This window comes from Aethalodelphis obliquidens, unplaced genomic scaffold, assembly GCF_003676395.1.
Source record: "Aethalodelphis obliquidens isolate GAN/ISIS:26980383/991018 unplaced genomic scaffold, ASM367639v1 scaffold12, whole genome shotgun sequence".
In the NCBI taxonomy this organism is placed as follows: domain Eukaryota; kingdom Metazoa; phylum Chordata; class Mammalia; order Artiodactyla; family Delphinidae; genus Aethalodelphis; species Aethalodelphis obliquidens.
This window is the reverse complement of record NW_020837956.1, coordinates 17,069,973-17,083,740: the sequence shown is the minus strand read 5'-3', so window position 1 is coordinate 17,083,740 and position 13,768 is coordinate 17,069,973. Positions and strand designations below refer to the sequence as shown.

Here is a 13,768-nt window from a genome sequence, read left to right as displayed (position 1 = left end):
TTCAGTATTATGCATGGCTATTCCCTCCTGTCAGCCTTAAATAAACTTCAGGGATATTGCTCCACTATCCATAAATGTGGGATACTTTCCTCTATGGGTCACCATTATGGCCCATTTAGAATGTTTTAACTTTGCTGTAAGCACTGGGCTCATTTTTTAAGTTCATACTATCCCAGTTGCTTTGTGATGGAATCAACCTTGATAGTGCTGGCAATGAGACTATGACAGAGCACTCTAGGAAAAGTAACTGATTGAAGGAAATAAAGTAGGAAGATAAATTCAAAGAACTGAGAGGTGAAGTTGAAAGAAATGAGAAAGAAGATTAAAACAAGACCAGTGTAGAAGTACCCAAAGAATGCATGAAGAGTGAACAACAGTAATGTATCTTGTGATTTATGACATTTGAAAAGTAACAGATAACGAGGGCATTGGAGACTGTGCATGGTGAGACAGAGATACAGAAATATTGGCTGGGAGGGTAGAGAACATGGGAATAGTGGCTGAGGTTGAAGTTGCCAGAATGAAATATTCTGGAGCAAGTCAAAGGATGGGAGGTAAATTATTTCTTTATTATAATTTCCGTTCCAATAGTATCTTCTTCCACGTTTCAAGCAAAGCTAAGTGAGACTGGAGCAGGGACTCATGCCCTCATTTGGAAGTCACCTAGAAAATGCCAACCATGCTTCAGCTCTGAGGTTCATACTTACAGAAACTTATACGACTAGACTCTAACAACAGAAACTCAGAACTGCCTGGTCCATACAGGAGAAACTTGCCATGTGACTTGTTCCAGAAAATTTACCTTAAATAATTTCAGAAACATGACACAAGTGAGTGATGTCACCCTAGGAACAAGGAACACTAAACTTCCTCTCAAAACAAACTCCAGAAGAAGAGAAACATCAGCCTTCTACTCTGGATGGAAATAACCCCAATACTTCTGGTTTCTTTCTTCTGCTCTTCACAGCATCTTTTGTTTATTTTCTCCTCTGGATAAATCTCAGATCTGTTTCCATCAGACCTTCCAGTGGATGACCTTATCTCCTCCTTTTTAGAGTAAATAGAAGTCACCAGACAGGAACCTCCTTGACTTCCTGCTATCAAAAGGATGAATATACCTGTATCTATACCCATTTTTTTCCTCTTTCGTGCTGTCACATTGAAAGAGGTGACCCTCAGCTTTATCCAAGGTAAATCCCTCCACCTGTGCATGGTCTATCACTCCTGTCCTCCCAGAGACCTTGTTATATAAATTCTCTTTCTCCTGCCCCTTAAATTTCCCTTTCCACTGATGCTTAGCACTTAAACATGATCATGTAACAGATATCCAGAAGCTAACTCAACATTCCCCTTAAGAGGTCTCAGACATCTCTAACTAAACACATCCAAAAGTGAATTCATCCTTTGCTGCCCCCTCCATGAACTTAACTACCCCTACCCCCATCCCTCAATTTCTCAATCTCAGGGAAATGGCTCCATAACCCAACCAAATGTCTAGCTGGAAATCTGCAAATTATCCCTGATTCCTCCTTTCTGCTGATTTCCCCATAGCCAATAGATCAACAAATCTCATTGGACCTATCTTCAAAATATATTCTGTGACCAACCACTTCTCTCCATCTCCATTTCCACACATTGGTTTCTCTTTCATGGATGGTTATAATTGACCACCAGCTGATTTCCCCATCATCAGTGTAGGTCTTAACTAATCTCTCCTCCATACTGCAGATGGAAGGATCTTTAAAAAATCCAGATATGATCATGCCATTCTCCTACTCACCTTTAAAACAATGGTTTCTCATTGCCCTTCAGATAAAGTCCATACTCCTTAATATAGCTTACAATACTATTTATGAGCTATTCCTACCGACCTTTTGGTCTCATCTCTTGTCTCATTCAATACTTCAGTCATTCTAAATGTCTTTTAACTTTTCTTGATTACCATTTTCCCACCCACACTTGGCCTAGCTAAAACTCCTCTGGCTCCTAGACTGTATTAGTGCCCTGCAACTTCATAGGATACTTTATGGTAATTACTTGTTTTATTCTTTGCTGGAGTGTAAGAGCAAGAATCGTGTTTGTCCTGCTCACCAATTTATCCTTCTCTTTGCTTATCTGCAACTTCCTCTACCAGTCACTCTAGTAGCTTGCTTGGTATCTGGTGTCTAATAGATCCTCAGTAAGTATTTGTCAAATAAATTCTGTCTTTCATAGTTTTGTCATTTCTCTTACTGAACTCAATAATCTTGATTCTCCTGTGGAGTCTCAGAGAATATAACGACAGCACTTTTAAAATCTCATGTCTGTGGTAAGAAAGGAAGATTAAGCTTGAGTGTTGCCAGAATAACAAATGCTATGACACCCTTGTTGTTAATCCTTAAAGTGTAAAGATTTGTAATAATTACCACTCATTTTATCAAAGGATTTAGGCATTTGGAGAAACCCCATGTCTCCATATGAAGGTCATATGAGTGTAAGAACATACACATGGTTATTTATCTCTAAAGACAATATCTGCCATTAGGAGGGAAAAGTATTCAAGAGTTTTTGTTTGTTTTTTCTTACAACAGAGATAGTGCTATAGACAAGACTATCTTTGGAAGTTCTAATATGGCCAATAAAATTTCAAAACTATTTCTTGAATAGATATAATATTTCACCTTATACATTTTGCAATCCTAGAGCCAGGAGCAAACTTTGCTGTTATTTTGGTGTGTTTCCTAGACACTGTCTGGGAATTTAGTCTACAACATCTCTGACAGTCATTACCTTACTTTGGCTTGAGCACTTTCGGGAATGGGATTCCATTGCTGATGAGGCCACCTGCCCCACTACTAGATGCCCTAGTGTCACAGTATTTTTTCTCCTATTTCCTTCTCCCTTCTCTAAACTAACATCTCTCTTTCTGTCACTTCTAAATGTTGATCTTCTACTTCACCTTAAGTCCTCAACTTAAAAGCCTTTAAATACTGGAAGAGAAGAGGAAGTGTGGACAAAGGGAGACACCTTCCTGAGCACCCAGTGTTTTGCAGGATTGACAGTGGGTACATTTATGTTACCTCACTAACTTCTTAAACAATCTAGTAAAGTAAGTAGCGTTAATGGCGTTTTACTCAAAGTAGTAAAATTCTCCCCATTTGTCTATCTAATGTTGAAATCCAATTTTTAAAAACTTCTAAATGTTCTGAGTCAAGAGCCTGGGATGCTAATTAAGATCTGTCCGTGTATAGTTGCATGGAATTGGCTCCTTTTCACTATTTCTAACATTGAAAGCATAGTTCTTATTGTCCTAGGCAACCTCACAATGTTTTTGAGTCTTCACCAGTCACGTTAATGGTCTTTTTTGCTGCATGAAGACATCATGGCCTTTGGAAATCACACCAAACAGAACTCTATTGCCCTTCTGAAGTGAGACCTTCTCTCTTAGAAATAATTCAAGCCCTGGGGAAATTTTGGCTTATTGCGTCCTTTTCAGATTTGTGAGAAAATGTTTATGCTGAGGAGCAATAATTTTCAGTGCAGCCAGAGCATACCTATCAACACAAAAGCAACTCCTAAGCCATCAAGAGACTAAACAACCTGGACTAAAATAACATTGACATTCTTGTTGAGACAGTCAGGAGTGATTTATAGTCAGAGCTTGGTGATCACCACAACAAATTGTTTTAGAGATTTATTAACATTCCAAAGTCAGTGTTTGGAAATCCACCCATAGAAGTATATTTGGACTAAAATAGTATTTTACACTATGTGTATAAATTTTGGTTTGGTCACACATCATTTTTAATAGGCTGAATGTTTTAAAAACAATTTGATCTTAAAAGTATCATGGCACCAAATAACTACTTCAAATGTATTCTCTTTTTAACTAATGTTGTGGGTGACATTTAGACAAAAACCACTTATAATTGAAGGGTTTTGGAAATGCTTTAAAACAATGTGGATTATTCAGTGTTTCTATTATTTAACTCTGGGGATTTCTTTCTGTTCTTTTATCAGGTTCTCCAAAGTACTTATTATTCGAATTGGGTAAACCAGTTCAGCAGACTGAGTCCCCAATGCATTTTCCAGTGATGATAACTGCCCTTAAAATTCTTTCAGACCTGTATATCTACCTGTGTGAGACCAGTAAGTAAGTGTTTCTTTAAACCATTTTAGATTATGTAAGAAACTCACCAAAATAATTATGCCAGAAAAACTAAGAGAAACATATCGTAGTATTAACAAGAGTCCTTTGGATGATGAGATTATGGGTAAACTCTTTTTCTTTCCTTTTTCATTACTGTCGTATTTTAAATGATGAATGTATATTGCCTTTGCAATAAAGAAGCTTTACTTTTGAAAAAGCAGTTGTAGATACAATAATATCCACACATATGAAATGAGATCTCAGGTACATATGCAGATGACAGAATGCTAAGCAGAGACACAGACACATCTACTGATTGAAGAAACAGATTGCAACTGGAGAGGCCCACTTGGCTCTCAGGTACTGGCTTCTTTACAGATCACAAATATAACTCCAAACATGGTGACAGGTGTTTGGTGCGAGGTTATTTCTAACCTCTTGTGGAAAGTCAATATCTTCCCCAAACAAATTAGCTGAATAATTTTGGGTTTGACCTAAGAATTAGTTTAGTTAATCTAGGTTGTTTGGTTCTAAGTAATACATTTACTATTCAGTAACAAGAATTAACAAGATAAAAAACCTTCCTGTTTATACAGGAAGGTAATCAAACCTGTCAATTGTCCATTGTTGACTTTTCTTGGGATTGACAGAATTTACGTTAAGGAAATCAGAGAAATGCTGCCCCAAAATGTCCTGGAAGAGGTACCAAGTTCTTATTATGAATAGAGTATAGGCAGATCCTATCACATCTAGAAGGCTAGCAGAAAGTCTAGAAAACTTCTGTCCCAGTGATGTTTACTAAAAGCTAGTTTAAATAAGTAAAACAAACTAAAAAACAATCCCTTAAAATTTTATAGTATCCACTCGTACAAATATATACATATTCAAAGACAAACTTTTTACCATTTTTATTTTATTCTTTCTTTATCCATCCATCCACTCATTCATGAGTTTAGCAAATTCTTTTTTGGGTGTCTTCTATATGAGAGGCAAAAATCTTAGCAGCTGGGCAGTACACCAGAGAACTAACACAAAAATTCCTGCATTCATGGAGCTTACGTTCATAGTGCTAGAAAGATTAAAAAGTAAATAAACAAGTAAAATATGGAGTATGTCAAATGGGGATACGTGTTATGAGGAAAAATAAATCCAGTAAGAGAGGTAGGGCATGCCAATTGGGAGGTGGGCTTGGAGGGAGAGTGTTGTTTTAAATTATGGTGGTCGGGAAAGGCCTTACCAATAAGGTGACTTGGTTAAGAGATGTAAGAGTTGGTTCTAGACAGCTTTAATATTCCCATTCCAGAAGTGGGACAGCATTGACCCAGTGTTTCCGTTATTTTTATGACACATGAAATAATCCTTCTTTTGATGCTCTAAGAGTAGTACCTTTTGCACAAGAGTATGTTTCCACCTGATTTATACAGCTGGTGAACAGACTCATTCAGATGTCACTCTTCAGTGGTACCACTAAACTAATACAGCCACACATATGGACCTTAGTTTTTTTTTCCGATTCATTCACGTGTTTGCCTTCTGAAGTTGACTATGAGCCCATTGAAGGCAGGGATAAGACAATGATATGTTCATCTTGGCAGCCTCAATGCCTTGCCTAGTGCCTAGCAATTGTCAGGTGCTCCATGACTACCAGTTGAACAAATAAACTTTGAGAGTAAAATCGACTTTAAACAGTTCATGAGTGAATTCCCAATGGCCACGTTTACCTCCTAAACTATCCACAGTGGGTAACTGTCTTACATCATGATGACCTCTCAATTTCTCTAAGCCTTATATGGAGCTGGCATCAAGGACTTGCTCTGTAAAATAAAATGATGGTATGTTCCCAACAGGGATACTTTCGGTATAAGCATCTCTTAGAGGTTGTTTCTAATCCCACTTTCCCCATGACAGTGCTATAAAATGGGACAGCTGTCATGCCAACATTTTTCTACTACCTCTGTAACAGATAATCTGGTTTATATCCTTTTTCTGAGGTGGTGTGGAGTGCCATTTTTCACACAAGATTAGGGGGCAAAATTATGACAGCCTTATGATATCCCCACTTGGGAGAGCAATAAAAGGGAAAAAGGGAAACCAAAAACTTTATTTTATAATGGAGTCCTGATTCAAGGCCATAATAATTGTATGGTTTTGGACCAGTTGCTAAATCTGTGTGAATCTCATGACCTTGTCTGTAAACTGGAAATAATAATCTACCTTACAATATTGTTATGAAGATCAAGTTGTATAATATATGCAAAGCATTTGGTGTAGTGCCTGGTACATAATGTGGATGTTCAATAGATTATTGTTAATATTTTACTACTATTAATAATACTGTTACTGTTAGAGAAGTTATGCAAATAAGATTTTTTTTTACCAGTTGTTGAACGTTTACATGATCCCTGAGGATAACGCTCATCAATATATTTGCTCTTTAAAGTTATCTCCCTCTATATACTTGTAATAATATTAAACCAAGTAACGCTTATAACAATGTACTCTTGAACGTCTTTATCACTTAAGAATATGAAGTGTAACATGTTGTATCAAAAAAATTTTTCAGCTGCTAAATGGGATGGTATTTAATAGGGAACGTTTCCATGGTTTCAGAGCATCATACATGCTAAGGAACAGATTAGCAGGCATTTCACCATCATGGTGGTTCACACAATCTCTGTCACTTTGATGCTTTTCTTGCAGAAATATAGTCAGTGAAAGTCATTATCTTTTCAGGTAGGAAAGTCATGCTTTAACGGATAGCAGAACTCTAGTCTGATATTTTTTTCTTCTTGTTTCTTTAGAGTCTTGAGACTCTAGGACAGAGACCACCACTAGGCACAAACATCACCTGTTTGCATGATTATGGAGATGGTCTACATGATGTTGAAAATGCCCCTAGTTTTTTGACAACGGCTAAATAACCATGGGGTCAAGTGGACTTGGGAAAGCGGCAACATTAGATGAACTGCTGAGCACTTGCATTGAGATGTTTGGTATGAGCCTTTTCTCCCTTCTGTACATCTTGCTACTCTTACTTCCCCCTGTTTAGATGTAGGTGTTGCCGTGGAACAGAACTCAATCTCCATACCTTGGTATTTAAGGCCTTTTTGATTGACCCCAATCTGTCTCCCCAGTATCACTGCCCTCTGCATTTCCTTCCCTTTACTGCCCACAGCTGATACCCCAGCCATACTGTTCACTTAATGTTTCTGGAACATTCCCTACATCTTTCTACCTCCATGCCTCTATCATATTACTTCACTGAAATTCTACTTCAGAGCTCATTTCAAATGTCACCCTAGATGTTCATAATATCATTCCTAATCTCCCCTGTCAGGAATGCTGATTGCTTCCTCCACTCTCCCACAGCCCTTTATGACTTTCTTATGATATGTGGTATATGCTGCTGTGATAATTTCTTGGTCTTTTGGCTTAGACAAGAGTGAGTTGCCCAAGCTCCTGCATTCTGTCTTTGTGTATATGTCTTGTATCTCCTACTAGGTTGTAGACCTTACAGTTATATGCCTTTTATGTTGTTCATCTACCTCAGCATTTTGGATTATTCCTTGCACAAACAGAGTCACAGAGGAGTTGTTTGTTGAACTGATTGTTATAGGAAGAGTTAAACCAGACAGAAAAGGGTTGCCAGATAAAATACAGGATGCTCAGTTAAATTTGAATTGCAGATGACCCACATTTTTAGTATAAGTATGTCCTAAATAGTGCATGGGACATACATATACTAAAAAATTATTTGTGGTTTACTTAATTCAAATTTAACTGTGTCATGTATTTTTATTTGTGAAATTTGGCAACCTTACATCAGAGGAAGGGTGAGACCTACCCACTTAATTTGCAAGGAAATACCAGCAGAAGTAGGAGGAAAATGATAATGGGGTCTACAAGAAAATTTTGACACTGATGTTTCTCTACTGATATTAGAAAAAGAGAAGAGTAGTATGTACTGTCGTCTCCTCACCTCTCATTTTATTTTATTTTTTAACAGATGACAATGGAGAGCTGAATAATAGTTATTTGCCAAGAATAGTTCTACTTATGCACCGATGGTATTTATCTTCCACTGAGTTGGCAGAAAAACTTCTCTGCATATATCTTTTCAACTACTGTGTAATTTTTACAATCATAAATCAAGTTCTGTATTTAGATAGAGTGTCTAACCACAGCCAGTAAATGAAGATGCATAAACAGTCTTCAGTCGGTTATCCAGCTGTTTTGTGAATATATATACATGTCTAGACAAAACATCTGGATGATTGACCAAATAGTTAACTATCCATCTGGATGTGTTGGCTCTGCTTGGAAATAATCACTAGATATAAAATGAAACAGGAGCTGTAGACTGAATGTTTCTAACTTGTCTTAAATATTTCTGCTGTTAGTATAATGAAAGAATATTTAACACTGATTCAAGAGCTAACTTATTCCTTTTAGGAATGCAGAATGGTGGACCTAGAGGATACAGTTTAGACATATGGAAATGCCAGCCAAAATAATATGATCTGGCTCAGGCATAAACACCACCTAAATTTTCACACTTCCCTTGCTGGCAAGACACAAGGAATATTCTAGCAGGTTTATTACAATTTGTTAATTGATATTAATTTTAAATTTTCTTCTGATATAAAAGCAAAAAAAGAATCCATAGTTAGAAATCCCATTCTATAATAAGGGCTTTTAGCAGTCCACCACTTTTGTACACGGTACAGTCCTAAAAGGTAGTTAAAGGCCAAATGACTGAAAATGGCTACAAAATAGTCACACATTTATACGGAGGTTTTATTCCCCGAGATCTAATGTTTATTATATAACCACTAATGTTGGTTCCTACAGTCTTTGCCGGCTGCAAGCCCAGGGGTCCTGCAGATGAGTGAGAAGCTTTTCAGGACAAGGGGAGCCTCAGAGGGAGAGGGTCCATTGAGTACTATTAGGGCCAGCGTGGCTTCCATCTGCTTACTTCAAGCTTCCTCCATTTTCTACTTCTTTCTTCCAACATGCCCCCAACCTCGGGGCAGAAGGGGATGTTAGAGAAGATAAGGGGACATTCACCCTGAACAGAGGTCCCTGGAAGTGAGCAAGATACTAGTACCCAGTGGTCCAAGGATTCCACAGGTCCCACTACTGAAAGGCAGTACATAGAGAAGGATGGAGGGAACTGACTCAGTCTGGTCCATCCTGCCTCAGGATCCAAACAGTGTCCAGAAATGTGCCCACAAGCAGCACCCTCATCATTAGTAGGTCTGCTGCTGTATGAAACACAAATAGAAAGGGATATTTAGGCACAGTAAAGTTTAATATCTGAAAGTACAGATTGTATGAAAGTTGAAACTGCCTATGAATTAACATTTCTTTAGATATTCCTCCCTTTGGATTCCTTGCTCACTGCATATCCATGGTGCCTGGCATATAGTAGGAGCTCAATATATGTTAGTTAAAAAGAGTATGACTAAATAGACTTGAAACTAAATCACAACACAACATGTGTATTAATATACCCAAAAATGACATTTTCAAATACTAAAGAAATTAGAGTACTTATATAAAGCATTAATCCTATATATAAAATCTTTTTGGCTAAAATGGTGCTTTTATGTACTATTGATTTTAAATCATCTATAGTTGGTAGTATATTTGTAATTACAGCTGACAGTCATCACTTGGTAAGTGCTCAGAAAGGTAAAACTAATTTTATAAATGGCTTCTCTTCCAGACCAAAACAATACATCCCAGAGCAATAATACATTGTGTCAATTATTTAGCACTGATGTCATCAGAACACACTTTTCTCTCCATTTGAAGGTACACATAACCCTAATATTCCTAGTACGGCCCTCTTATTAGTAATTCATGTAAATTGATCAAACAGCTGCAGGTCTGTGCAAAGGAAACAACGTGCAAGGATTTTTCTTTAACTAGTGTACGTATCGAAATGCCAGTGGAGAAAGCTGTGATGAATTTCGATTAAAGATCTGTTACTTCATGAGGTAAATATTTACGAATTTAATTGTCTTGTGGTTTCTAGTTCTGCGATTGTTGACAGTTTCCTTTTCACCATACAACAGACCTAGTCTGACAATAGAATCGACTCAAGTCCCCCTTTTATTGATTTTATTAAAACTGTTCCTGGGAGTAGAATTCATCTTTCTTTTGGACTGTAGATCAAGCAGTGGTCAATGTGATTAGGGAATGAAAGCAGCTCTTAGAAAGAGTACATTCATTTTTTTTCTACTCCCTCACCATACACATTCCCACCTACTTGCCATGAATTGGGATAAGGGTTTCTTCTCAGCAGTGGTTCTGAAGAGAGAGAAAGAAAGGCTCAGGGTGGGAGTAGTGGATTTGAGTCCTTGATTAAAGGAGGGAAGAGGGAGATTCAATGTGATGGATAAGGGATGGGAGATTGCTAATTTGGCATGTGGTCTTGATGCATTGTTAAATGTAATCTGTAAAATGATACCATGGTTTCCATAGAGGTCTAGCTTGAAATCTTCCAGTTGTCAAAAATACTTGATGCCTTTCAGGTACTGGATTCTGAAGTTTCCCGCAGAGTTTAATTTGGACCTCGGTTTGATCCGTATGACTGAGGAATTCCGGGAAGTAGCTAGTCAACTAGGATATGAGAAACACGTCAGCCTCATCGACATATCCAGCATGTAAGAGTGGCACAAGCTTCTTTCAAACAAGATGAGTCCACTGTTTGAGGGAGGGGGTAGTGATGACCCCACTTGACCTCCATCCATACCATTTCAGAATCAAGGTGTGCTTCTCTGAGGAAAGCTTTGATGCAATGAGCACAGTCCCATCGGACAGAGTTTCTCTCTCCAAGCTTCAATTTCTGTATTTGTAGAATGGGGATTGTACTTTCTCATGGGGTATTATGAGCATCCAATGAATACCTGAGATAATATGTGAACGCATTTGGCACATAACAGATGCTCAGTACTCGGTTACTGAATCTAGTCTCCTATACCCTTGCCACTCACAGTGTGGTCTGTGGGTCAGCAACATTGGCATCACCTGGGAGCTCAACAGAAGTGCAGAATCTCAGGCCCCACCCTAAACCTGCTGAACTGGAAACTGCATTGTAATAAGATCCCCAGCTGATTCATATGATCATTCAAGTTTGAGATGCTCTGAGGTCAGCCTGAGGCTGTACAAATGTTGACCATAGTTGTGCCATGAACTCGTTAGCTCAGGGATTAGGAACTTGGTGCTAATTAGGCTAGCATTTTATATTGACTAGCTAACTTTGTAGACAAAACTATTTTAGGCCTGTGAGTATGGTTAGCCATATTGCAAATATGTGCTCTTGTGTCCTAGGCATTCATACTCTAGTCTCTTTTCCTAGAATACTTCTTCAAGAGTGATCAACGGTGAGTGATCCAGGAGTTATTAGGGATGTTGTTAAAAATAAGGATTATTCAGCCTGACTCCTCTACTTACTAGCTGTGTGATCTTGGGTAAAATTTTAATCTCTCTGTGCCTATATTTTCTCATCTATAAAATGGGAGTAATAGTAGTAATACCTGGTAGAGTTGTTGTGAAGATCTAATGAGTTAATACTTGTGATTATAGTGGTGCCTGGGACATCTAAGAGTTTGATAAATGTTTATACTAAAAAATACAGATTATTCAGATTATTCATTCCTAGTAAATCAGAATCTCTGGTAGTGAGGTCTAGGTCTCTGTCTTTATAACAAGCTTTTCAAAAAATCCATATGTTGCTGAAGTGTGAGAACCAGCTTTTGATGGTTTCCATCACCACCTATATATTGATAAACTCCAAAATTTATATACCTAGCCCTAACCTCTCCCTCATGATCCAAACCTTACTGGTCACAGGAGAGACCAAGTAAGGGATTCTGGATGAATCAGTGCAAACCTACCCTGTATGGAAAAACAACTCGAAGTTTATATTCTATTGGCAATGGGTCAGTGGTTTTCTCTTCAAATATGAAGGACTGGGCGTGTATTTTGCACAAGCCCCTGGAAGCAGGCCAAGAGTTACACAGTCAGTAGGTTAATAACTTCCATCGAGTGAAATGAGCTTTCAGCACATTGACCAGACTCACTCTTCTTTTATAGTCCTTCCTATGACTGGATGAGAAGAGTCACACAGAGGAAAAAAGTATCCAAGAAGGGAAAAGCCTGTCTGCTCTTTGACCATCTGGAGCCCATTGAATTGGCTGAGCACCTCACTTTTCTGGAGCATAAATCTTTTAGAAGGATCTCAGTAAGAAACTGGACACTTATTCTTCCAAGGATAACAACCACCATGCCAACTTTACCAAGAGCTGCATTTTCATACTCTGAAGTGTTGGCAGCCTCTGTCACTGTGCTCCACTGGAAAAGTGCCCTTAACTCACAGGAACAATCCCTTTTAACCAAAGATAAATATTATCCTGTCTTTATTTTATGGCTCAGGAGCTATATTTCTGTTGCTATTTTCAATGTCTCCTTTCATAGGATTAAAGCATGATTTTCTAAATATTCAGTGGAGATTTAACCATTCAAGGTTTATTTAGCTCTGTTGACTTCTCCCAAGTGAACATGTTTAGCTGGGCCCTTCATTTTGGGAGAAGAAATATTTATTTAGGTTGGGATATGTATAAATACCTGATTATGGATATAGGTTGAAAATAGGAATTGTAAGCTTTCAGGAGAATCTCAACATCAGGTTGTTTCTTTCGCAGGGATGGATATCCTGGATTAAATTTTTCTTTCCTACTCTGTCTTGATAGAGTTCTTCCTCTGCATCCCTTTTCTTCCCCCTGACTGTGATCTCTTCCTAGCCACCTACTCACTATCCATTTGTTATGATATTTCCACAATGGTTCACAAACAGCCTTTGTCTTTGTCTAACCAAGCTCTGGGGAAGTCACTCCTTCTTTTCCAAGATGCCAAAGAATGAATTACGTTATTGCTTGCAAAGAAGAACATGAGGTTAGAAGTATGGATTTCTGAAAGACTGATTCTTTTCACTAAGTAACCCTACTTGGAGAGGACCTTTTGATTCCCCACAGGCAGGCCATGAGAGGGAATCCCCTGCTCTGTTTCTATGGTAGGAGGCTCATATGTATCTGATGACATCCATGCTGACTTCCTGAAAATGTGTCAGTTTTGCCAAAGAGCAGCCTTACTCAATTTCTGTTTTTTCTCTTTTCTTCTTGAAAACACATTGCAAACTTATTCTGACTTGAAATTATAATATTTATATTCATTTCCTCTTCTTTAATGTATGCCATTGTATCTCGAACTTGCCTGACCATTGGAATCACCAGTAGTGGGTGAAAAATGGAGATTCTTAGGTTATTCCTCTGGAACAGTGATCCTTTAGGTCTGACATGTTCCCCCAAACCAGTATTTTTGCAAATGCCCCAGGTGGATCTTATAATCCAGCAAATTTTGGACTCACTGGAATATGACTTTGAGTCTTGTCCCTTCCTCCTCCCATCAACACTGTGGTGTGTAATAAGTGTGCATCTGGGTGTGGAAGAGTGAAATGCAGCAAAATAACATGTTAAAGATGCAGATATATTCAAACTTGTAAGATGCCATTATAAATGTGAAATGAAAGAAATCGTTAAGCTGTTGTGAAACATTATCTCACCCCTTCCATGC

The 13,768-nt window shown here is 38.0% G+C and overlaps 1 protein-coding gene across 2 annotated transcripts in view; it reads left to right on the top strand.

Moving 5' to 3' along the window:
• The window catches only part of RASGRP3 (RAS guanyl releasing protein 3), a 104,003-nt gene that overhangs the window by 55,978 nt on the left and 34,257 nt on the right, over positions 1–13,768 (top strand). The window contains exons 2-7 of one of the 2 annotated variants that reach the window (XM_027113411.1): positions 4,000–4,128; positions 6,931–7,122; positions 8,136–8,238; positions 10,069–10,131; positions 10,669–10,800; positions 12,233–12,380. In XM_027113411.1, coding sequence (XP_026969212.1) covers positions 7,053–7,122; positions 8,136–8,238; positions 10,069–10,131; positions 10,669–10,800; positions 12,233–12,380 — 516 coding nt within the window. In that variant the 5' untranslated portion in view covers positions 4,000–4,128; positions 6,931–7,052. Of the gene's footprint in view, positions 1–3,999; positions 4,133–6,930; positions 7,123–8,135; positions 8,239–10,068; positions 10,132–10,668; positions 10,801–12,232; positions 12,381–13,768 lie in introns of both variants that reach the window. The other variant, XM_027113412.1, reaches the window with a different exon arrangement.